Consider the following 25653-nt stretch of genomic DNA (forward strand, 5'->3'; position numbering starts at 1 on the left):
CCTTTTATTTATTTGATTGCTTATAGTTTAATCATGAGTAGTTAATTCTTTAATTCGGTGAGAATAATAAAACACTGATTTATTAATCTGTGAGACCTAATTGGTTATGTTTTAATAAGGGAAATAGGCAGATCTGGCGTATCCAGCCGTCTATCGACACAGTAAGTAGAAATTGGGGTATGTCAGTGCGTATCACGGTATCCTATAACTGGTTGGTTGATATGGATTAATTAATTTTTGCGTTGATGATCAGAGAAGACACAATAAGTAGAAATTGGGGTATGTCAGTGCGTATCACGGTATCCTATAGCTGGTTGGTTGATAGGGATTAATTAATTTTTACGTTGATGATCAGAGAATTGAATTAGTGTGGATTTATTTGAGCCGAATTACATTTTATTGATTATTTTTCAAGAGTTATTTTATTTGATTTAATTTGCGTTTTAGTTGATAATTATTTTCTCAAATTTAAGGCGTGGTGGTTACACCAAATTAGGTCTTTAGGGAATTTGATGATTTTATCGGCTCTCTGTGGTTCGACCCTGCTTATCATTATACTCACTTAATTCTTGATAGTATTGCAGGAATTATTTGGTGGTATACGATGTCCACCAAAAAATAATTTCAAATAACTTATCATTCCCGAATTGATCTAATACATTCTGATATTGAATCTATATTAAATCTCATAATCCAAAATTCAAATAAAATTATTATTCAACTTTACCATTTAAAAATCTAAATAAAAAGATACTTAACTTCAAATATTGGATTTTAAGAATATTTTATTTACTAGTGATATAGATTAGTTTCCTCGTAGAGTGTTGAATTATGTTGATGAGCTGAAGTATTTTGAAATAAACAAGCACACAATTAGTTGCAGCAGCTTCAGCTGGCATCCCTTTCTTAAGCTTAAATGCACCCGAAAAATTACAAACCTAAAAATTGTTTTACGTTTGTGTTGTTGGCATGCTCTTTAATTGTGTGTAGTTGTATCTCAATATTGATCAATTTGTGTTATTAATATCATTCTGGGCTTTTTGGGCTCTGATTAAATTAAGTTGAATAAAGTTGGTGTAGTGGACCTAAATGCAGGTCATTGAGGCCCACCCAATGTCATTGTCTACAAGAATTAAGGAAAGCACAAGCCCAAGAAAACCCCCCCTTTTATTTCTCACTTTTTCCTAGTTTTTATATATATTTATATATATAGAGAAGGGCTACCGTGAGAACAACTCTTAAAATAAGGAATAAGAACAATTTATATATATATATGGAGAGGCTAAAATAAAAATCAAAGTTAAACTATAAAATAAGAACCATTATAGATCCTCAAATTTTAATTATTGAACGGCTAGATATGCATTCTGATTTCATTAGCTAATTATCGGCAGATTTGGTATTAGGGTATTGAAGTAATTTTAGGATTTTATTAAATATCCTTTCCTTAAATGAAGGGATTACATTTAAGTAAATATATAATATTCTTTCTTTACAAAATTGAATTAACCCACACGTACAAGAAAGAAAAAAATATAGTAATAGAGTTGGAGAACACGCTCAGATTTCTTATGGAGAACACTGGCAAAAATAAAATAATTCATGCAACACATATAGGGTGGGGCTAAAATAAATAATTCATACATAAATAAAAAATAATTCATACGTAAATTAAAAATAATTCGTACTACATCCATATTCTATGTAAAGTATCCTTATTTGAGCAGATGAATTATGAATATATTACGTATGAATTACGGAGTTGATGATATGAATTGTGTTAGATATGTAAACGAATTATCGGTTGTAATTCCAAAGCTATAGAATATGAACTGATCTTATTCAGAATTATCTTTGAATTTTCTTTGAAATATTTTATATTATTCATTTGCTTTGATAACATTTTCTTTCCCCAAAAATGAGGCTTTATTTTCGGAAACAGATAATTAAGTAAGAGAGAGAGAGAATAAATCATTAGCCCCAATTATACCCTCTACCGCATATTATGTATGAATTATAAGATTACAAAAAATGTTAAAAACGCCCAACAGGGAATTATTGGCCGGTGGCCTTCGTCGCCGTCGGAAGAGAGGAGAGGTCGAGGGAGATGTCAGTGGTGGTTGAATTTGAATTGAGGGTAGAAATTGGAAGAAGAAAGAAATTGGGGGTAAAAAAAATTGACTAACGTTTGACTAACAGCTGATAGTCAAACGGGTTTAATTGGTCGATTTTTCGAACTTCGGGAGCCTATTTGATCCAATATCGACTATGAGGAACAATACACAATAGGGGCCTCTACTATAGGGGTGGATCTACACTTTTTCCCTTCATAATTTTATGTGACTTATTATTAATGTATTTTGTAATATTTAATAATTTTTTAATTAAAATAATTCGAACGTTATTGTAACAGTTCATGTTTATAAATTTCAAGATATTTAGATTACAACGGATAATAAATTGAGTTTTAGATAAATACAAGTATATTCATTCTGGACGAGTTCATGTGATAAAATAATACGAACCCTTACCATATTAATTTATTGTTGTGCTCCATTGCAATCAATAATTCAAAAAATTTAAAACTCTAACTTCATTACTTTATTTTGTTATCGTGAAATGATCTTCCATTGAAATTATATCCTAATTTCTTCTTCCTTCTATCATGTCTTGAAAATAACAATAGTCAATCACACATATAATCAATCATGTAAAATAAACGCACCCTAATTGTTAGCCTCGTAACAAAAAGGAAGAAGACAAGGAATGATAATTTCCAACCTTTACGAACAAACAACGATTTCATCTCCACGCTTTAAATCCACCCAAAAACCAACCACCACCGACCCCGCTTTCAGCTTCTGGGCCATATCTCAACCACGACTTTAATGTGGTAAAATCCCATTTTAACCAATTCACTGTTGATTGCAACACCCACAAGACTTGTTTGGAATTTTGAAAGATGTCTTCTTTTTCTTATGCTTTAATACGTATTTATCGGATTCTGCCAAACAATGACTCATTTTATCAACCCTAATTTCATTCTCTTGGCTGCTAAATTCCAAAATTAAAAACGATAGTTTTGCACTGCTTTTATATTCATAAAGAAGATAAGTTTGTGACTTGTTAGTCTCTTTCGGCACATAAGCCAAAACAATCACCTTTCTTTAGAGTTATCATTATATAAGCCACGTTTTTTTCTAAATTGGAGTCTCGGGTCAAATAAAATCAATTTTGAAATATAAATTAGAAACTAATTTTAGTATTTAGATTGTGAAAAATTATAGTAATAAATTTATTATTTCGTTGAATGAAATCACGATCTTGAGCTTGAATTTAATTGGAAGCGAAAAATTCCATTTTTTTTGTCATTTTTAAAAAGGAATCTATCATATCATAATAATTCACGATTTATACTACAACTCAGGTTTGTATAAAAATTGTACTCTCAAATATCTTCAGAACAATTTTCTCAATATATATATATAGGATTGCGCTAAAGTAAAATTCAAGCTTTAGCCTATAAAATAAGACCAAATACAGACCCTTGATTTGTTTGAAATAAATGGCCAGATTATGATATATATCTTCAACGCAGATTGGTATTAGAGGATAAGATGGTAATTACCATTATTCAATAACTATCCCCTCCTAATATTAAGGGATCACGTTGCCATCACTATATCATTCCATAAATACGAAAAACAATATTTCTCATGTCCATTATATTTAATTTAGCCTATAATTAATTCATACATAAATTAAAATAATTCATGCAATAGATATATGTTTAATTCATTTGTTGCATGAATTAATTTTGATTTATGTATGAATTTTCACGTTTTGGGATGAATTGTTTTTGGGGTATGTATGAATTATTTGTTTTAGTCTCACCCTTATCTGTTGCATGAATTAGTTTTGGTTTATGTATGAATTTTTATGTTTTTGGATGAACTATTTTTGGGGTATGTATGAATTATTTGTTTTAGCCTCACCCCTATATCTATTGCATGTTTTTTTTATGTATGAATTATTTAAGTAACAAAATGAATAAAAGCTTCAATCTCATCAGATCATAAAAGCTTCCAGCAGCGCCTTCACGCTCCGCCAACCACTTCAGTTCAGTCGGATGTCGTCAACGCCACCCTGCGCATATTTGCCACACCTCCTCACACCAGGTATCGTCGCCGTTCATCCGCGTACCACCTCCGTTTGCCACTATTGCACACGGCGCCGCCGTTAGGTTCGGACGTCGAGCAGCACTGCCGCCACCACCACATCTCACACCAATCCGCCGCCATCCGCACCTGCAACTGCCGCGCCGTGCAGACGCCACCCCGCGCGTCGTCAACTCCCCTACGCGATTTAGAACCACCGCGCCACCCTCCACCAAGACGTGCGACAACAGCCGTCCTCCACCTACGCTGACCGCCAAAACCACTGCACCGCCTCCGTCAGAAGATTTAATTGGAGTGAAGATAATCATTTCAAATCTTTAATTTCCTAATTAATTGATGCTTGAGAATTGGAACCGCATAGAAAAAATATATGGAAGGTTAAGAGGCTATGTCAATTATGCCCTCACATCACAATTGAGTATGAATATTATCTTTTTTTAAATGAACTATACACCAAGGAAAGATTTGATTCCAGCCGTTGATTGCACATAATCTACAATCATAATATAGTATTATATTATAGACTAAGGGCAGTTCATTGAATAGCGCTACCATATATATATATAGGAGTGGGCTAAAATAAAAACACCGTTTAAAATATAAAATATGAACTATTTTCAGCCCTTAGATCATCAAGATCTACGATTGATTCACTCACCTTATTATATGAATTTATGGTTTATGATCCCGAGTTTGAATCTCATAGGTAACAAAAAATTTATTTTTCGCAATTCATACATTTTAGGTAGTTCGTATTTTATATGTTATGAAGTGTTTATATGGTAGCCCTCCCCTATATATGTTAGAATTATGTGAGAACCACATCTTTTTGTGAGAACGGAGAACCATGAACAAATACATAAAATAAATTAACAAAAGACAGTAAGACATGAACATCGTTGTTCATGTGTTTTTTTATTTATGAACAAATACATAAAATACATGAACAAAAGACAGTAAGACATGAACATCTTTGTTCATGTGTTTTTTATTTATGAACAAATATATGTGTTTTTTATTTATTTATGAACAAATATATAAAATTCATGAACAAAACACAGTAAGATATGAACATTGTTGTTCATGTGTTTTTATTCATGTATTTTATGTATTTGTTCATGATTCTCTATTCTCACAAAAAAATGAGTTCTCACGTAATCCTAACCCTATATATATATATATATATATATATATATATATAGGGGGCAGTTATTCAATAAACCACCCTTATTTTAAGAATTACGAACCAACAAAAATGCATGAATTTTATGTATAATACGCATGAATAAACTGTATAAAGGCATGAATTGTGAAAAATAATTTTTTGCTACCTTTGGGATTCGAACTCAGGACCATGAATTTATCCAACAAGGTGATGAATCAACCGTAGATCTTGATGATCTAAGGGCTGAAAATGGTTCCTAATTTATATTTTAAGAAGCGTTCTTATTTTAGCCTTCCCCTATATATATATATATATATATATATATATATATATATATATATATGAGAGCGCTCCAATGAGATCCCCTATATGTGGTGAGATTTTAGATTCATTTGTGAGTGTTCATTTCATGTATCATATGACTGATATTTATCTAGATGACGAATTTTTTTACTAAGGTTCGAATTCTAGAGGGAGCGAAAATTTTACCAATTTTTTTAGTATCGTTATTCATCAGTATATACTGTCTTATTCAACACTATATATGTCTTATTCATTGTACTCATGATCTCACGAAAATTAGCAATCTCACTGGTGTGCACTCCTATATATACATATGTATATATCTCTTTACAAAAATATTCCCTTCGTTCCATATATATAAGCTGATTGAAATTTACATAAGGATTTAAAAAATCGTTGAAAATGAAAAAATATAATTAAATTTCCTAATATGCTCATATTTATTATGAAATGAGACTCAGGCGGAGAGAGAGAGAAAGAGAGAGAGAGAGAGAGAGAGAGAGAGAGAGAGGCGATTACGAAGTGGAAATGATTTTATATTTTTTTTTTGGTGAAATTCGTGTATTTGGCTAATTAGAGTGGTGTTTATTAGGAAGATAATTAATGACTTAATTAGGCATAATTCTCCCCTTATTATTTCCTAAAATAGAAACGAGCCATTTATATTGGGACAACCCAAAATAAAATACGAGTCATTAATAGCGGAACGAAGGAAATATTAGTTTTTATGAAAACGAGTCTATATATTTAATATATTCATAAAAGAAAAAGAAAAAAGGATGGAGTAGCATCAATTTCGATGATGGATGTTGTGTATCATATCACACAATATTTAAACTGTGAATAGGGGAATCTACCCACTCTTATAATCTATCTTACAAAACTACCCACACTACCCAAAAGCAAAAAGTGATGGTGATAGGCATGATAGGCATGCTTGGTTTTTTGTAAAAGTTCTTACACAAGTACAATTGTGTAAGAAAATGTGTAAGATAGGTAGTTAAAAATGCACAAAATTTAATAAAACAGTAATACGAGGGCTGAAAAATTCCAATTTAAACATATATGTAATAACAAAACATTTCTGAACCTAATGGGTCAACTAGCCGCCAGTAAACCCTAGCCGCTAGCACTAGCCGCCGGTGTTTTCTCCGGCGGCTAGTGTTAGCGGCTAGGGTTTACTGGCGGCTAGTTGACCCATTAGTTTCAGAACCTTTTTTTGATTCTCAATTCGTAACTAGCCGCCAGAAATTCGTAGCCGTAAGCACTAGCCGCCGGTAAAAAAGTTCTGCGGCTAGTGCTGCCGGTTAAGAATTTCTGGCGGCTAGTTATGCCATTCGCTTCAAAATAAATATTTCCTTCATAATACACATAATCGTGAATTTTTGTACCTTCGTAATAATATTTCTAACACACAAACGTCCCCTAATTTTTTTCAATTTTTCAACCTACAGTATATATTAATGCAGGAAAGTGACGTGAGTTGGCATTTATGGCATCTTTCTGACATTGTGTAAGAACTTTTACAAAAAACCAAGCATGCCTATCACCATCACTTTTGCTTTTGGGTAACGTGGGTAGTTTTGTAAGATAGATTATAAGAGTGGGTAGATTAAATTTCGACCCATATTTAAATACCACATGATATGTGTTCTATTTATATGAAATGAATGGTTGTATTGCAAATTAATCTTGCTTAACGTCTAAAATATAAATTATAGTAAAATGATAAATTCATATTAATTAAATTTTTACTTATTATGAAACTCGAAGTTAGAACCACAAATTCATAATTATGTCACAACAGATCATTACGATATATTTCATATTTTATAGGTTAAGCATGATTTTTGTTTGATTTACGGACAAATCAAAATGATGCTGACGAAATAAATAAGATAATAAACAAAAGGTTCATGTGAAGCTTGAACACATAAGGATATATTGTAAAGATAAAATAAAAATCATTTAATATGTTCTCCGGGACGATTTAATTTCATATAATTAAGTATTCTGAACAATTAGGTTTTATTAATGTCTTTTTTCCTATTAGTTCAATATTTGGTGGAATAGTAAAATGACTTGACTAGCCTTATAACGTCAAGTTTATTTATATATTTGTATCTATTCCTTACATTACATTCAATTTCTTCTTCTGGCTGTGGCTACAACTCCATTCAATCCCCACTCTCTCACCCATCATTTCGGACTCCATTAGAAACCAATTTTTATTTTCTCTAATTAAATTATGATCAATCATTTTATTCCTTCAAATTGATTACATGTTGTAGGGAGAGCTGGCCAATGCATTGTTCTCACATTCTATATTATATATATATATATGTACGCTATATGTACGCGCGTGTAAATTTTGGTTAGAAATTTATGGTTAAAAACTACACAAATTTTGATAAAATTGCAATTTTCATCTTAATTTTTAATTAAATAAAAAACATGTGAATTTATATTTTATTTTTAATTTTTATCTGAATTTGACTTTTGATAAAATTAGAGCTTAATTGATGATCGAACTAAGTCAAATATATTAATTTTAACTTTTTTAAACCTTCAAACTTTTTAATTATTCCTTATCATAAAAAATTAGACAAATATTAGATCCACTTTAATTGTGAAACTAAATTTTAATTTCATCCAAAATCAAACTCAAGTAAAAATTACAACTAAATTATATTAGTATGTACTATTAGGGATGGCAACGGGCCGGATCTGGACCGGGTCTGACCAATACCAGATCCATATCCGTTTTTATATACTAGATCCAGATCCAGATCCAGATCCGTGGATCTGAAAATTTTGGATCCAGATCCAGATCCGCCAGATCCACGGGTCCAGATCCATGGATTTACTATTTTTAAATTAAATCAAAAAAAATTCACAAAATCAACAACATCTAATTTCCATCATGAAAAATATAACACAAAATACTTTTATCTAATTACTTTTAATTTTTATTCTTTTAAATATAATTTATTTATTATTTTTAATTTAGTTAATATTATTAGTAAATTAAATATAAAATATAAAAAAATATATATAAATAAAACGGATCCACGGGTCGGATCTGGGTCGGATTCAGATCTAAAATTTCAAGATCCAGATCCAGATCCAGATTCGTTGGGTCCAAAAAATTGAGATCCAGATCCATAAAAACGGATCTGGATCCACGGATCTGGACCGGGTCCAAGATCCACTGCCATCCCTATGTACTATCAAATTATCACTCTAACAAGAATAGAAGTACTATTCATTGAACAAAATTATAAGCCAACAATCATTTCACAAGAGAAAGACATGATTCAGGTGGGCCTAACTTCCACCGTCATCTGTTTCATGAACGTCCGTTAAACGACACCGTCCAGACCGCCCAAGGGCCCCCACTTTTAGAAAGTCTGAAACGACAGCGTGCTCGTAAGAGCGAAGCATCCATTGCCAAATTACAAATACACCCTCAAGCGATCTTTTCCAAAGCTGGCAACGGACGGAATCTTTTCCTCTTTTCTATTTTTGTTTAATCAATAGCGAAAGTACATTAGATTTTCTCATAACCACCAGAGTTGCAGCCCAAAAAGACTCAAAATTGTATAAATAATTCAATACAACGTGTAATCCTTGAAGGACAATTACATTTCATTAAAATTTGAAGATCCATCTAGAACTCACACGATTAGAGCTGCTAGATTAAATACTAGTCCCTTCATCTCAGTGATAATGATTAACTAATATTTAACATGATTATAAGAAAAAAAATAATTAAAAAATAAAAATAATAAAAAAGTGGTGGAGTGATAAACATACATTTTTGCCTCTTAATGTATCATATTTAATGCTTAATTATGAAGATTTTGTGTGTTTGATGATTTATTTGAGTGTATATTAATAACTAGGTTATTACCCGTCGAAATTCGACAGAAATTAATAATAAAAAACTATATAATGTGTGCACTTGTTTAAAATTTATATATTTTTACTCATGTCAAACTCGATATAAAAGTAATTTTAATTATGCGCCTGTCCAAACTGACAATTGACAAACATATGAAAGAGAGTAACACTCTTTCGAAACATATATAATAATACCCGTTAATTATCCGAATACATTTAAATTTTATAAAATATCTAAATAAATAATATAAATTTTTATAGTTATTGATTATCTAATTCAATGAAAGCTTACAATCAATATGTCTGTTTTTGGTCATTACAAAGTATACATTTATAATAAATAGCATAAATTATAAAAGATTAAAAACTAATTTATAATAAATATAGAAATTATACATTATACTAAATCTTTTTAGAATATTTTATTAGAATTTATATACCAGTCATGTCGCAAACCCAACTCAAAAGTGTTTTTACTACCAGTTCTCGTCAAAACACGTATTGTAATATCACTATTTTTTCTCAAACTCGTTTAAGTCTGTAAACATCTAAAAAGTCAAATATAAATTGTTACAATAATTGATTATTTGTCTTATTGAAAATCAAAACATTACAAAGTAAATATTAATAATACCTAGTATAATTAACAAAAGTGGTTGGTACCCTTCTCTATAATTAATAACTACAATTAATAACCCCACAATTCAAAAGTGGTCGGTACTTTTCTCTACTCAACACACTATCAACTAAATATTTCTTAAAACTCATGGCATCCAATTTCATAAATTAGGAAATTATACACTTTACGAAGCATGTTTTGAATATATGTACACATATTCATCTCATACCAAACTCGTATAGTGATACCCGCTTACTACCTGAAGTCGTTTAAATTTATAAATATTTAAATAAAAAACTGTAAATTATTACAATAATTGATTATATATTCATCTAAAAAATTGACATTACAAAGTAAAAATTAATAAATTGTTTAAATAACACAAAAATAAAATGAATAAAATACGCTTTTTGTCATGTTCTAGGAAACCCATTGTGTAGCATGCTTCCTTATAACTGTCTTTTAGATAGATTTTTAAAATCATTGTAACACATTAGCATCTTAAGTTGTATATTTTCTTATTGACGAAGGAAAATAAATTATGCTTTTTGTGGCAAAACCTTTTTTCTCACTTTGTCTATTTAAGTACACTAATTTAAATTTAATCTATTTTTGAAATTCTATTGTAATTACAATTGCAAAATTAAAAAGTTAATACAACGATTTAAAGTCATATAATAAACAAAAAGTATATAAAATCATGTTATGAAATACTTCCATTACTTATAAATACTCAATTGCGTGGACAATTGATAAAACTATGTAATTTAGTGTTTAAAAAATTGAAAATAAAACTATGGTATACAAAATTTTAATTTAAATGATTAAAAGGAAAGAAATTTCGCTTTATTCATTTAACTACGCTAATTTAAATTTGATCTATTTATACTAACTTTTTAAAAAAAAGATTAATTACATTTTTATTTATTTAGCGAAGTTAATTGTTGGCCAAATAAATATTAACCAAATTAAATTTATAATAAAAAGTATAACTCCATGTACAAAGGCAATATCATCCAAAGACATCACCTGCAAAAGTTTTGTGTGTGACCGTACTACAATCATTACAATTACTCGTGTAAGACATGTGGAATATTAATATAATAATTGTTAGATATTAAATGACGTTTAGAGTTTAAAATTAAGAGGAGTTCGATTCCCGATATATACTCATGCAAGATTTGTGGAATATTAATATAATGATTTTTAGATATTTAATGATTTTCAGATATGTAAATTAATTAAAATTTTTAAAAAATATAAGAATGAATAAGAATTGAGGAAAATTATAATGAAGTGATTATATGATGCCACATAAGATATGATTTATTTATATTGAATGAATAAGAATGAATAAGAATTGAGGAAAAATACAATATTCATTGAATTTAACATTATACTCATTAAGTTGATAACATTGTTATTACATACTATTTTAAATCAAATATTAATAGTTAAATTAATATAAATTTTTTGTTATCAATTAATCTAACTATTAAATAATAATATTTTGGGCAAATTGGATGAAAATACCTCACTTTATACCAAAATCTGATTTTTTGACAATCTTTTTAATTGTGGCAAAAATTTCAACGAGCTTGCAATCTGTTGCAATGTCCGTCCGGAGAAATTTTCCGGCCAAATCAAATCTAAGTTGGAAGCCGGAATGCCAACGTGGCATTAAAAGTGCCAAATCACACCCATACACCCCCTCCCACGTCACCCTCCCCTTCCCACGTCACTCTTCTCTCTTCGCCCTCCCCCTCTCCCTCTTCCCCTTTCCCCAGATCTGCCCAGACCCACCTTCTCCCTCTCCCTCTTCCCGTCGCCTCTCTCCCTTTCTCCAGATCCGCCCAGACCCACCCCCCCCCTCTTCTCGTCGCCTTACCCCTTTCTCCAGATCCGCCCAGACCCACCCTCCCCCTCTTCCTCCCCCTCTTCCCATCAAAAGCTTCAGAAAGATTGTAAGAACACAAAAGAAAACTAAGAACTAAGAACACCATATTAGATATATACAGAGAACTAAGAACAAATATTATAATTTGTGCTCTGCTTTCATACAAAAGAAAACTCATGAACAAATGAAATCCAATCACATACAGAAACTGAATTTTGAACTACGATTTTGCTATGAACTTGTGGGTCTTTACTTTTGTGAGTATCGAAGTATAGGTTGCATCACCGGAATTTAAGAGCAGAGGGAGGAGATAGGCGGTTTCAGGGAGACAGTGGCTGCCGAAGCTCCTGTTGTCGACGACGGCGGTGCTCCTTCAGTGGGGAAGCTGACCCGCCAACATGAAGCGGCAGCAACGGATTCAGACGGCGGTGGCGGCGGCTGACGAAGCTACTGCTGTCGACGACGGTGTTCCTTCAGTGGGTGATGTGTGTGTGTGCTGTCAACAAGAGAGAGAGAGACCAGCGGCATTCCTTCAGTGGGCAGACAGCCGAAGGGGGAGGGTGGGTCTGGGCGGATCTGGAGAAAGGTGGTACGACGATGAGAAAAGGGGGAGGGGGAGGGTGGGTCTGGGCAGATCTGGAGAAAGGGGGAGAGGCGACGAGAAGAGGAAGAGGGAGAAGGTGGGTCTTGGCAGATCTGGAGAAAGGGGAAGAGGGGAAGGGGGAGGGGGTGTATGGGTGTGATTTGGCATTTCTAATGCCACGTTGGCATTCCGGCTGCCAACTCAGATTTGATTTGGCCGGAAAATTTTTCCGGACGGACATTGCAACAAATTGCAAGCTCGTTGAAATTTTTGCCACAATTAGAAAGATTGTCAAAAAATCAGATTTTTGTATAAAGTGAGGTATTTTCATACAATTTGCCCTAATGTTTTTATATAATTTAAAATTTTTCAAATAATAAATATATCGTAATATGTGCATTATAGGACGAATCAATATTTAAAAAAAACACTTATGTACTCACATGACTATAGAACTTCATCTATTTTCTAGCCTCCCACATCCACTATCCACACAAAGTATTCACATTTGACGCCAACTAAATTGACCATTGGAACTTCTAGTCCAATTGGGGAAATAAAATGTTGAGTAATAAATGCAGTGAATTAGCAATCACAAATTAATAATTTCACAAAACTAGTGAAGCTTTGACTAGAGACGCTGATTATATTATACCTTGAGAGGCCATGATGTCTTTATACTTCTCATTCCACAATAAAATATGATTAACTTGTGGTGTTGAGTTGATCTTGATTGCTTGCCTACTTAATTATTCTTTATTAAATTAAATTTCGCTTTGTCTATTCTACAAAAAGCATTTTTTTTTATGATTTTGATTTATTCACCATAAATAAGGTATTTTTATTTTAATGCACATCATATTCTTATATTTTCAATCTTATTCATACTCAATATTCACAAAAAAAAAAATATTTGACAAACTATTTAAAAATTGTCCAACAGATCAATTTTGATGCAACTCATTTTATACGATAAATATAGTTTGTATTATAAGGGCTTGTTTGGTACACAATATAAGATAAGGTGTGTTCTTTGCGAATCTCAATATTTTACATCCCCCGACGAGGATGTCAATTCTTTGAAATGTTCGAAGGACTTCCACAACATCCTCCGACCCGAGCATAACGACGAGGCCTATAAGCCAAAAAGCGGCAAAGCGAGATAAGGGGAAGGGCAAGAAGGTGGAGTCATTGACGCACATGAAAAATGTGAAATACTACGATGTAATGGATTGAGTTTCAAAAGGCATCGAGGATTTCGGCCGCACTCAACACGAAGCTCTTGACCTCCAAATGCACTCAACACGAAGCTCTTGACCTCCAAATTCTCCATGCAGACAAATAGAAGATGGATGCAGATGAATTAGTCTTGCACATGAAACTTGTTGAGAAAATCAACAATTGTCGAGGATGGAATTAATTTTTTTTAATGTAATTTAAATATAATTTTAATTATTGTAATATTTGAATTTCAATTTAACGAATAAATATTTTTCGAAAACCAACTATTTATTTTAACTTTAAAATGCATTTAAATTGTATAAATAAAAATAAAATTTTTAGAGCCTACTTTAAAACCCATTGATAGGGAGTGGCTTTTACGTGGGGTCCACCTCATTGAAGCCCCCAAAAGGGCTCTTGCGGGGTGTGGTGTGGATGCTTTTAATTACTTTAGCTACATCAGTGATTCAGTTTAGATATGGTCAATTTTTTTTTAATTATTTGAAAATAGTCTTAAACATAAAAACTTTGTTCACATTTGTTCGTATTCGCATCATGCGAAGGATTCTATCTATGATCGGACTCGCTATGACTCGATTTGCACCATCCAACAAGTATCATTTATATGTATGAAAAGTATAATTTACCCGTATTAAAAATATTATTTGTAATGTATCATTTAGTTTTATAAAAAATTATCATTTGCATTTAAGAAAAATATCATTTATTATTAAGAAAAGTAATATTACTATAATATTTTATGTGCATGATTTCACTTAATTTTTTTTATAAAAGTATAATTTAATTTCTTGCTGATAAAAATATCAATTATTGTTAATAAAAATATAATTTTATAATATAATTTGCCGAGGCAGGACGAACGAGTGATGACAGGCAGGATCCGGTCGGAGCGTGGAGCCTTGGTCGGCATATATAGGTACGATCTCCTGTACATGAGACCCCCTCATTGCAAATAATTACTCAATCCGCCCTACTTCAAGCGTCTTGTTTCTTTTCGGCACGATTATTTAGGAAAATGTTAATTAGATTATTAAGTTGTGTAGTATAGCGTTGAAAAGGTGATGTGAGCCTCAAGAATTCTTACTTTTTTAGGCAATTTTTTCATAAAGGGAAATAAGACATTAGTGAGACGAAGGAAATATAAATTACTGATTAAACTCAATATTTTAACCTTTTGCGAACTAGATCATAAAAGAAACATTTCATAATATCATAACATTCCAATTTATATTAAATTTGTCTCTTTTAATTTATTGTGTAAATTTTCAGCTCAAATTAGATATTCATCTAATTAAAACACAAAATTGATTGATGGTTTTGAATTCCATTATTTACATTATGCTCATGTATTGTCAAATTTTACTTTTGGATATTAAATTGTACTTTCGGACATCCAATATTGCAACTTGAACTGTCGTAAAATCCAAACCCTAATTCACTTACTCCAACTATCGACTCAATTGTTCAGTCATCAAACAACCGACAACAATTTTGATAATATATGAGTAGCAATTCAGACAATAAGCTTCAAAAGTCTTGAATCAAATTTTAAATTTTAATGTAAGTCTAAACTCTAGTTATACACAAGATATTAAGAATGATGCATTCATTACAAATTGAAAGATTGAAATATTATTAAAACGTTTTAAAAATTAGATCTAATTAACAAGATCGGAAAGTTGAGAACTTGAGATTTAATTAGCAATAAAGTCAATTGAAAAATGATCATCAACTTGTTATAAATATGGAATATAATTAAATTCGAAAGCTCGTCACTGCATACACTTTGTTTGATTAACACACAATGGGTGTAAATCGGAATAACACAAGAAATCTGGTATTTAGTTTTTCATTTAAATAATTTATTCTCTTCGTCCCACCTCACTTGACCTAATTCTTTTTGACACGATTATTAAGAAGAGTAAAATTATACTAGTATAAAATATGTGGACTAAGTCGGGTGAAACAGTCCGAAAAGAAAAGTAGATCAAGTGAAGTGAGACGAGAGAATATTTAATAAAGAATCTGACATTTAATTTTTTATTTAAATAATTTATTTAAGAAAGAATCTTGCATTTAGTTGACTGTTATTTCTTCTATTGATAAAAGGAATGGGGGCAACATTGGTGTGCTGTCAGTCTACCAGAACCCACGAGTAAAACGTAAAGCAGAATCATAGAAATTCGCAAACACGAGGTACAACAATCCCAAGGACAACATCGTCATTTCCCACCTAATTTAATACTTTTTCACTATCCAATTATTTATTAGAAAACATATAGGATACTTTAATTTTTTTTAGGGAAAGACATATACACTTAAATAAACCATGTACTAGTATATTATTATTTTTTTTTATCAGGAAACCATGTAGTATATTATTATGGATTTAATTTAATTTGTTGAGGAGTGAGGAAGAGAATTATTTTTTTTAGTATTATTAAAGTTGCGTTCATTTTGTCCCGTTATTGTTTTTCTATTATTGTTGTGACCTAGATGATCGATGCGGAGTCAGCAACTCACAGCGCAACATATACATACACAAAAATATACGCAAACAACAACAGCAGCAACAGCAAACAGAATTTATTTCGAGGAGAGCGTGTTGTAGAGAGAGAAAGACAAAGTGAAAGATCTGAAAAAGCAAAGCAAATGGGGCGAGTGAGATGAGAGAGATAAACTGAAAAGCAGCTCTACTGTCTCTCTTGTTTTTATTTTATCACACCAACCAATCCATAATTCAACATCATTATTCTTTTCTTTTTCCGTTTCATCTTGCCTTACGCGGTTAGTTTTTTCCTCCTTTCCTTCTTTGTTTTTTGATGTGAGAATTCAGTGATTAAAGTATTTTTCTGTACGTAGATGGACCATTTATTTTAGGTTGACTTCATTTCATGAATTTTATTTTTCAGTGTTTTTTTGAAGAATTTGTTTGTGATCGTCGAGTTGCTTTGATGATCTCGATTTTTATTTTTTTTTTCAGAATTTTCCTTGATCGAAATCAGATCCTGTTTTAGCGAACTTTGAGTTTTTTTACACTGCGTTGGTGCCTCTGTTTGTGTTCTTCTGTTGTCTTTAGCGAAATATGTTGGTGCAGTTGTTGATCGAACAGATTATGGTACAATTATTGTTTTCATGATTTTCGTTGATTTTTGTCTAATTCATGTTGTTAAATTTGACCAGGTGAAGAATGCTTTTTGATGAATTTCTCTGTTGAAGGAGGGCCACTGTTTTCCTTGAATTATTGAAGAGTTTAATTTCTGTAAGGTACTTTAGTTTCTCTAGTTTGAAGTCTTAGTTCTCCTATTTAGTTGTAAACTTATTTAACTCATAATTTGAATTCTTTATCTTTGGCTAGGTTGAGAGATTCAAGAGAAACTACACTCAATTCTGACTATTAACTCTTGAATTGAGTGCTCGCAAAAGTTCTGTGTTGTTTTTCCACACCGAATCTATTTTTACCTAGGCCTCGGTGTTAATTTGGCAAATATATTGCTGATTCGTTGAAAAGTCTGCTAAAAGTCAGCATCAAATTGAAGGATGGCCAAGTTGTCGCATTCAGATTCCAGACGGATGTATTCCTGGTGGTGGGATAGTCATATTAGCCCCAAAAATTCAAAATGGCTCCAGGAAAATCTCACAGGTATAGATTTTCTGGTGATTGAATTATTGTTATGGAGGCAAATGTGTTGAACGTATGCAGCTCTTCATCGTTAAATTTGTAATCATCATCTTTTCAATAGCTTTTGGAGTTGATTTCTTTTGCTTTTATGATTGGCCAATTTTTTTTATCTATGTTTATAACTTTATATTTACTTCAGAATCATGAAAAGCTCTGGAAGCATATTACAATGGCTTGATATAAATTCGATGAATTTTGGTACATGTACTAATTGCCATTTTTGTGGGAGAGGAAAATTTTGTCTGTTCTATTTCCACGGGATCAATGGCATTTGCCTTTCAACGTCAATTTGTTGTTCTGTATAAGAGTTATGTCTATCTCCTGAAATCATTATGGAGGGTTTCGGAACCAGCCAGACCTTCTGTGTTGTCATATGTTTCCGCATCACTCTTTAGTGGATTATCAGCGAATCAAATTGAAAGCCTTCTGTGCTCTGGTCAGAGTATGATGAGATGTGTGTGCTAAGTTAAGGTCATTAAAAATGATCCTTTATCTTTTGATCAATCTAATGATGCTTTAATCTGATCTTGTTTGATGCATTATAAAATTGAAATTTTCTGCTTGTTTTCAGTATCATTCGGCAGCAGATAATTTTGTGAATTCATAGCTGTGGAAGAATGTAATATATGTGCATTTACTGAAAAACCCTTGTGTTCTTGTAGATATGGATGTCAAAGTTAAATCAATGATAAAGCTCCTTGAAGTGGATGAGGACTCCTTTGCGAGAAGGGCGGAGATGTACTACAAGAAAAGACCAGAGCTTATGAAAATGGTTGAGGAGTTTTATAGAGCATATCGTGCATTGGCTGAAAGATATGATCATGCGACTGGTGTGATTCGACATGCCCATCGAACTATGACAGAAGCTCAAGTTCCTATGATGTTTGCTGATGATTCACCTGCTAGTTCTGTTTCTGGAGCTGATCCTAGAACACCAGACTTGGTAAGTTATTATATGGAAATTTGATTACATGACACTGTATCTACGAATTCTGTTTCGTCTGATTCTCATGCTGTCAAACAGATTGGAGACTTCACTGATGAGTCTGATAGTGGGACGAGAAAAAGGACTTCAAAACCATTCACTGGTTCATTGGGGGCAGTTGAGCGGGTGAGGAGAGGTCTGAATTTTGATGAGGCAGAGGATAAAGAGGAAAGCGTGTCTAGCAATGAGAACAACCATGTTGGTAATAAAAAATCATTAAAAATGGACCGACAAAGTGATTCTAAGGAGATTTTAGCATTGAAGGAAGCCATTGCCAAACTGGAAGCCGAGAAAGAAGCCGGCTTTGTTCAGTATCAACAAACTTTGGATAAACTTTCACAGCTTGATACTGAAATCTCCAAAACCAGGGAGGATTTCAATATGCTTCAAGATCATGCAAATAAAGCTGATATTGAAGTTGCTACGCTAAGTGAAGCCCTGGCAACATCAGAAGCTGAAAAAGAATCTAAGCTTCAAGACTACCAAAAATGCTTGGACAAGATATCTGAGCTACAGGCTACTGTATCCACTACTCAAGATGATGCTCAGAAACTTAATGAAAGAGCTAATAGTGCTGAAGTTGAAGCACAATCTTTGAAAAGTGAACTGGATAAATTAGCTGTTGAGAAGGATGCTGCTCTCAATCAGTACCTGGAATCGCTGGAGATCATATCAAACCTGGAGAATAAATTACGATTTGCTGAAGAAAATTCTTCAGGGTTTAAAGAGAGAGCTGAAAAGGCAGAAAGTGAAGTTGAAAGTCTTAGACAAGCGATCTCCAATTTGACTGAGGAAAAGGAAAGTGCAGCTCTGCAGTACCAGCAGTGCTTGGAGACAATTTCTAGTCTGGAACAGAAACTCACATTGGCCAACGAGGAGGCGAAGCGCCTCAATGGGGAGATAGAAAATGGAGTGTCCAAGTTAAAAGGTGCCGAGGAACAATGTCTAATGTTGGAAAGATCGAATCAGTCTCTTCATTCTGAGTTAGAATCTTTGATGTTGAAGATGGGAACTCAATCTCAAGAGCTTACTGAGAAGCAGAAGGAACTGGGAAGACTTTGGGCTGCCGTACAAGAAGAACGATTGCGCTTTGTGGATGCTGAAACTGCTTTTCAGACTTTACAGCATTTGCATGCACAAACTCAGGAGGAGCTCCGAGCTATGGCTTCTGAGCTGCAGAATAGGGCTCAACTTTTGAAGGTTGCTGAATCCCAAAATCAGAGTTTGCAAGATGAAGTTCTAAAGGTTAAGCAGGAGAACAAGCATCTTGATGAGCTGAATTCATCTTCTGCATTATCAATACAGGATATGCGGAATGAGATTTCTAGCTTAACGGCATCAACAGAAAAACTTGAGGAGGAGGTTGAGCTACGACTTGACCAAAGAAACGCACTACAGCAAGAGATTTATTGCCTGAAAGAGGAACTAAATGATCTGAACAAGAAGCACCTTTCAATTTTGGACCAGGTACATGAAGTAGGCTTGAATCCAGAATTCTTGGGATCATCGGTGAAGGAATTGCAGAATGAGAATTCCAATCTGAAAGAAGCTTGCCAGAGGGAAAGTACAGATAAAGCAGCTCTCCTGCTGAAATTGGAAATCCTGGAACAGCTTCTCGAGAAAAACTCGCTCTTGGAGACCTCCCTTTCTGATTTGAATGCTGAACTAGATGCTGTTAGAGGGAAGATAGAAGAACTAGAACAATCTTGCCAATCTCTTATGCAAGAGAAATCTACTCTTCTCGATGAGAAGGCATCTCTAACGACACAATTGCAGGAAACAAACAAGAATCTAGAAAAACTCTCAGAGAACAACACAGTTCTACAAATCTCTCTATCTGATGCACACCATCAGGTTGAAGCTTTAAAGGCTAAATCAAAAATCTTGGAAGATTCATGCCAGTTGCTTGTAAATGAGAAGGCTGATTTGATAAGTGAAAATGACGGTTTAACTTGTCAGCTGGAACAGACACAGAGAAGACTGGTAGATCTTGAGAAACTTCATGAAGAACTTGAAGGAAGATGTGAGCATCTGGAGAATGAGAAAGAATCAACTCTTCGCAAAGTCGAAGAGCTGCAAGTGTCATTGGAGGTAGAGAAGCAAGAACATGCAAACAATATTGAGATGAACAAAGCTCGACTCACTGAGATTCAATCTGAGATGCAAGTTCTGAAAGAAGAACACAAACGAAGAAAGACAGAACTCGATCATGTGCTTGATAGTGCTATAGCTAGTGAAATTGAGATATTTGTCTTGCGCATGACTGCCCAGGTGATGAAAGAAAACAATTGCTCCTTGCTTACAAAGAATCACAAACTCTTTGAGCAGTCTAGTTTATCAGAAAAGGAGATCTCACGGCTAGAGCATGATAATTTCAGGCAGCAGTCTGAAATCAGATCGTTGTCAGATCATGTTAGTACTCTCAGGTCAGGGACCCGTCAGTTATTGAAGGTTCTCAGCATTGCTGAGGATTGTGTGTCTGCGGATAATGTGGAACTAGACCAGGTTTACGTCAACCAGCTATTAAGTACACTCCAACATTTGAAGAAATCACTCAGCGACTCTGATGAAGAAAATCTGGAGTGGTCTGTTGCATTCTCAGTCCTTGTCACATGGATTAAGCAATTGGGATTACATTCGAAGAATGTCGAGGTGGAAAAGGACAAACTAGAGCATGTGCTCAAGATGAAGACTGAGCAGGTGTTACAGTTGCAGAGCGATTCTTCTACACTCCATGAGATGAATGAAGAATTAAAGTCAAAATTTAGGGAGGAAGACCGCAATAAGGAAGCACTGATGATCCAGATTGAGAATTTGAACTCAAAGCTAACAGACATGCAAGATAATTGCCAGGACTTGCAAAGAGAGAAACTACAGAGTTCTGAGGAGAAAAGATCCTTAATGGATAGAATTGTGCACTCGGAGGAAAAACATAATGTCCTGGAAGAGGAAAATTATGTCTTATGTGATAAAGTGTTAGCTCTTGAGAACCTATCCTTGATTTTCCAAAGCTTTGCTGATGAGAAACTTAGGGTGCTAAGAGATCTTGGTGATGATCGGAATAAACTTCATGTAATGAACACTGCTCTTATTGGAAAGTTGAGCATGGCTGAGGGGAGACTTGAAGAATCGAAACTCGAGAATCTTCATCTCAAGGAGAGGCTGCAGAAGACAGATGATGAATTCAAGGCTGTAGCAACAGTCAAAGATCAGTTGAGTGTTGAGATTGAAAATGGAAAGGAAGTTTTGCATCAGATGGCACAAGAACTCCAGGAAGCAGGAGAGAAGATAAGTCTAGCAGAGAAAAAGAAATTAGAGTTAAGTAAAAGTGTTGAAGATCTCAGAACGGAATACAATGAGGTTAAAATGGCTCGAGATGACCAAGAGAATCAGATTCTCAAGCTGTCCACAGATAGTGACCAATTGAGCAAGGAGAATGATTTCTTGCGTGAAGCAACTCAGAAACTGGAATCTGATCTGCAGGTATTGCAAGATGATCATAGTAAGAGTAAACTCCGAGAAGAGAATTTGCTTTTGGATCTGGACAATAAAATCAATGAGATCAATGAGTTGGAGGCTCAAGCTGCTTCACTCTTTGGTCAATTTCAACATTCCATGATCAGTCAAGTTCTCTATGAGCAGAAGTTTTATGAACTCCATGATGCATGCCTTGGCTATATTGATCAAAATAAAGGCCTCCAAAATCAACTGGATGCATTTGGGCCGGAGATTGTATCATTGAAGGAATGTATTTTATCCCTGGAGGACCAAACTGATATACACATCAAGTTTCAAAATCCTGAAAACGAGGATTTGCAGGTAATTTTTAACACTAGAAATATTTGGCAACTGGCTGTTCTGATTTTCAACAACTCTTCCAATTTGATAATGCTGCCTTTCAGTTCAATTAGACAACATTTTTAAATTCTGGTGCTGCCTCACTTAGGATAATTGAAACTTTTTATTTATCATTTTTCATAGATTTCTTGTTCTAAGTTGGCTGTTTTTTTAGCTTTTTTTCTGCTTTTGTTTCCCAGAGAAAGTTCTTTGCCTGCTATTGGAGGCCTTCGGGTATAGTACATACCCACTTGTACCCAATTATGTTGCTTGCTTCTGCCAGATAGTTATATACATATATTAGACTGCCTGTAATGATAATATGACGACCTCCTCGAAAGGAGTACTATGTCTAGTCATGGCTTGTCCTGATAACTACGAAAGCAATATGTGCACCGGCTAATTGTCTATGATTAAGTAAGTCCTATCGAGTCTCACAATTATGCAATCTAAGCTTTGCATGTTATTAAGAATCACAAATGATAGAACTTAATGATCGTTAACTTTTGCATCATTTCTGATGCAAGTTCGATTGTGTTGTGGCTGAGCATTTAAATCATAGGTTTATATCTTAGATTTTCTACTTCGCATAAATAGAGCATGATGAAGCATTTATTTCTTTTCTACCTATGGTATAGGGGAGTCGTCTCTGGAGGTCCATCGGGTAGTAATGCTGTGTCATTATTCTATGTTATGTGTTTCTTTTTTTTTACCTTCTTTCGCTAATTCTCTATTATGCTATATGTTCCTTTTTCTTTTTTTAACCTTCTATAGCTAATTCTCTATTCTGCTATATGATCCTTTTCAGGGTGCTCAAGGTAGCGGCATTTCACCCAAAAGCATTAAAAATGAAGACAAGAAAGTGTCGAAGCCGGTTTCTGACTTGCGTGATCTCCGGGTCAGGCTTCAAGCGGTTGTGAAGGCAGCAGTCGAGATAAAGGAGCTAATGGCTCAGGAGAACATTGATCTGCATTCCAAGCTGGATCAATCAATGAGGCAAATCGAGTTGCTACAATCTGAAAGCGGGAAGCACCGAAGAAGCAGGAGGCCCACATCCGAAATCACTGTGGAAGATAGTGCACTTTTGACAAAAGATATTGTTCTTGATCAGGTCTCCGATGGTTCATACCGCTACAGCAAGAAAGAAGCTGCTGACGTGGACAATCAAATTGTCGAGTTATGGGAAGCTGCAGAACCAGATGGCACCGTGGGTCTCACAATTGGCAAGTCGAGCAAAACCATTCCTCCTTCCACCACAACCTCTGATTTTCATCGTTCTAAATCGACGAGGAAACAGAAAGGCGGTTTCGGGGCCTCGTCCGATGCACTCGATGAGGACTTGAGTGTGGACAAGTTAGAGATCTCCAAAAGATCTACTGATTCCTTCCAAGAAGGAAACAAGAGGAAGGTCTTGGAGAGGCTCGATTCCGATGTTCAGAAACTGGCGAATCTCCAGATCACGGTCCAGGACTTGAAGAGGAAACTCGAGGTCACAGAGAAGGGAAAGCGGGGCAAAGCTGTGATTGAATGTGAGACGTTGAAGAGACAGCTTGACGAAGCTGAAATGTCCGTGATGAAGCTGTTTGATCTGAACGGCAGGTTGATGAAGAGTATCGATGACAGGTCATTCCCAGACTCAAAGTCCTCGTTCGACTTTGAAGGCGAGGAAGGTGCCCGGAGGAGGAGAGTATCAGAGCAAGCACGACGAATGTCTGAGAAAATCGGAAGGATACAGTTGGAAGTACAGAAGCTGCAGTTCGTTCTGCTGAAACTAGACGACGAGAAGGACAGAGTGTCGAAGATGTCGGAAACGAAACGGAGAATCTTGTTGAGGGATTATCTCTACGGAGCGGGAAGAGGGGGCCAGAGGCGTAAGAAGGGGCATTTTTGTGCCTGCGTTCAGCCTTCAACAGTTGAAGATTGAGAGATTGTTGGATCGCCTAATAATTGGAATTTTCAAAACACTATGCCTATAAGCCTAATGCAGTTATTCCTTTTTTCTATTAGAGTTTTGTGTCCATATATTAAGCATTGTACATTTGGTACCAAACTAAGGATAGCTGTACTTATGTTTAGTTCTTTAGAGCATAAATTTCTAGTATTTTGTTTCATAATAGTAGCTTTGTTGTATAATATCATATCAGCGCGTACGCATGCATTGATGAATAAATTTGAGTTTTAAACATTATAAATTTTAGTTGTATAATATCATATTCTTTATCTCTTGCATAAGCAGTCCACAAACCAAATGAAATGGTGGATGTGGCACTGAAACAATATCCGAGGGTGAAGCTCAGGCGAAACAGTGAAAGAGAGACGGCCGTCTCCTTTGTTTTTGGCCTCACAGCTAACGCAGATAACTAAGCTATCTACATTTATTTGCAAGCTCTACATGTTATATGTAATTTATTTTCACAAAAACTCAAGTTAATTTATTGGCCCATGCATAAACTGAATCTGTTTATAATGGTTCATAATTAAAATTAGCATTTGCACCCGTGGTATTTTGAAATCAAATTGATATTTTGACTTTTTAAAATAGGATAGATATAGATGTAATAAAGTAGAAAATAATACTTCCTTTGTCCCACTAAAAGTGACATGTATTTCATTTTGAATTATCCCATTATAAGTGGCCTATTTTTATAAATATCAAAATTTAATCCTTAAAAAAGTGTAGGCCCTACTCTTTTTAATCAATTTACATTTTCTAATTAATTTATATGCCCAATAATTTTGTGCCACTTATAGTGGAAGGGTGGGAGTATATAATTGCATAAGTTGAAATCGGACTGACAAATACACAAAGAGATGCAATTTAGATCCTAAAAGACAACCTAATTAGTAGGATATGCAATCAAGTATAACCGATTCAATACTTACAAAATTATAAAAATACAATGGGACTTTTGAAATAAAATATCATCCTATGTGTTTTACCTCAAGTTTCTTTGGTTCATCAAATTTAATCAGATTTCGTAACAAAAGAATAATAATTAGGAGATACCATCACAAATAAGGATAAGACATGATGAATGAGACTTTGAAAAAAGCCCAAATTATTTTTACTAGTCTCAATCCAAAACGATGTAACATATATTTTCAGAGAATTTAGCATTCTGTTGTGTCTTTAGAAGAAATACCAGTAAAATTATGAAAAAGAAACCATTAAAAAAAAAGAAACAAAATAGCAGCAACAGTCATGAAAGCTCAGAAAAAGTATAGCACCATCACCAAGTCTGGAATATATTTGATGCAA

At 33.8% G+C, this 25653-nt stretch overlaps 2 protein-coding genes across 5 annotated transcripts in view; one reads left to right on the plus strand and one right to left on the minus strand.

Moving 5' to 3' along the window:
• Positions 1 to 25653, minus strand: part of LOC131016333 (uncharacterized) — a 609307-nt gene that overhangs the window by 154297 nt on the left and 429357 nt on the right. The window lies entirely within an intron of this gene.
• LOC131016305 (protein NETWORKED 1D) lies at positions 16363 to 24586 on the plus strand. Of its 4 annotated transcripts, XM_057944971.1 has the most exons (7): positions 16447 to 16677; positions 16874 to 17008; positions 17074 to 17157; positions 17249 to 17533; positions 18235 to 18515; positions 18597 to 22376; positions 23203 to 24586. In XM_057944971.1, the coding sequence occupies exons 4-7, from the start codon at positions 17431 to 17433 to the stop codon at positions 24316 to 24318; spliced, it is 5280 nt and encodes a 1759-aa protein (XP_057800954.1). In that variant the 5' UTR covers positions 16447 to 16677; positions 16874 to 17008; positions 17074 to 17157; positions 17249 to 17430; the 3' UTR covers positions 24319 to 24586. The 4 variants fall into 4 exon arrangements, with proteins under 4 accessions (XP_057800951.1, XP_057800953.1, XP_057800954.1 ...); XM_057944968.1 differs by lacking the exon at positions 16874 to 17008 and having other exon boundaries at positions 16363 to 16677; XM_057944970.1 differs by lacking the exon at positions 16874 to 17008 and having other exon boundaries at positions 16374 to 16677; positions 17074 to 17152.

The sequence above is a fragment of the Salvia miltiorrhiza genome, chromosome 3, assembly GCF_028751815.1.
Source record: "Salvia miltiorrhiza cultivar Shanhuang (shh) chromosome 3, IMPLAD_Smil_shh, whole genome shotgun sequence".
Lineage (NCBI taxonomy): Eukaryota > Viridiplantae > Streptophyta > Magnoliopsida > Lamiales > Lamiaceae > Salvia > Salvia miltiorrhiza.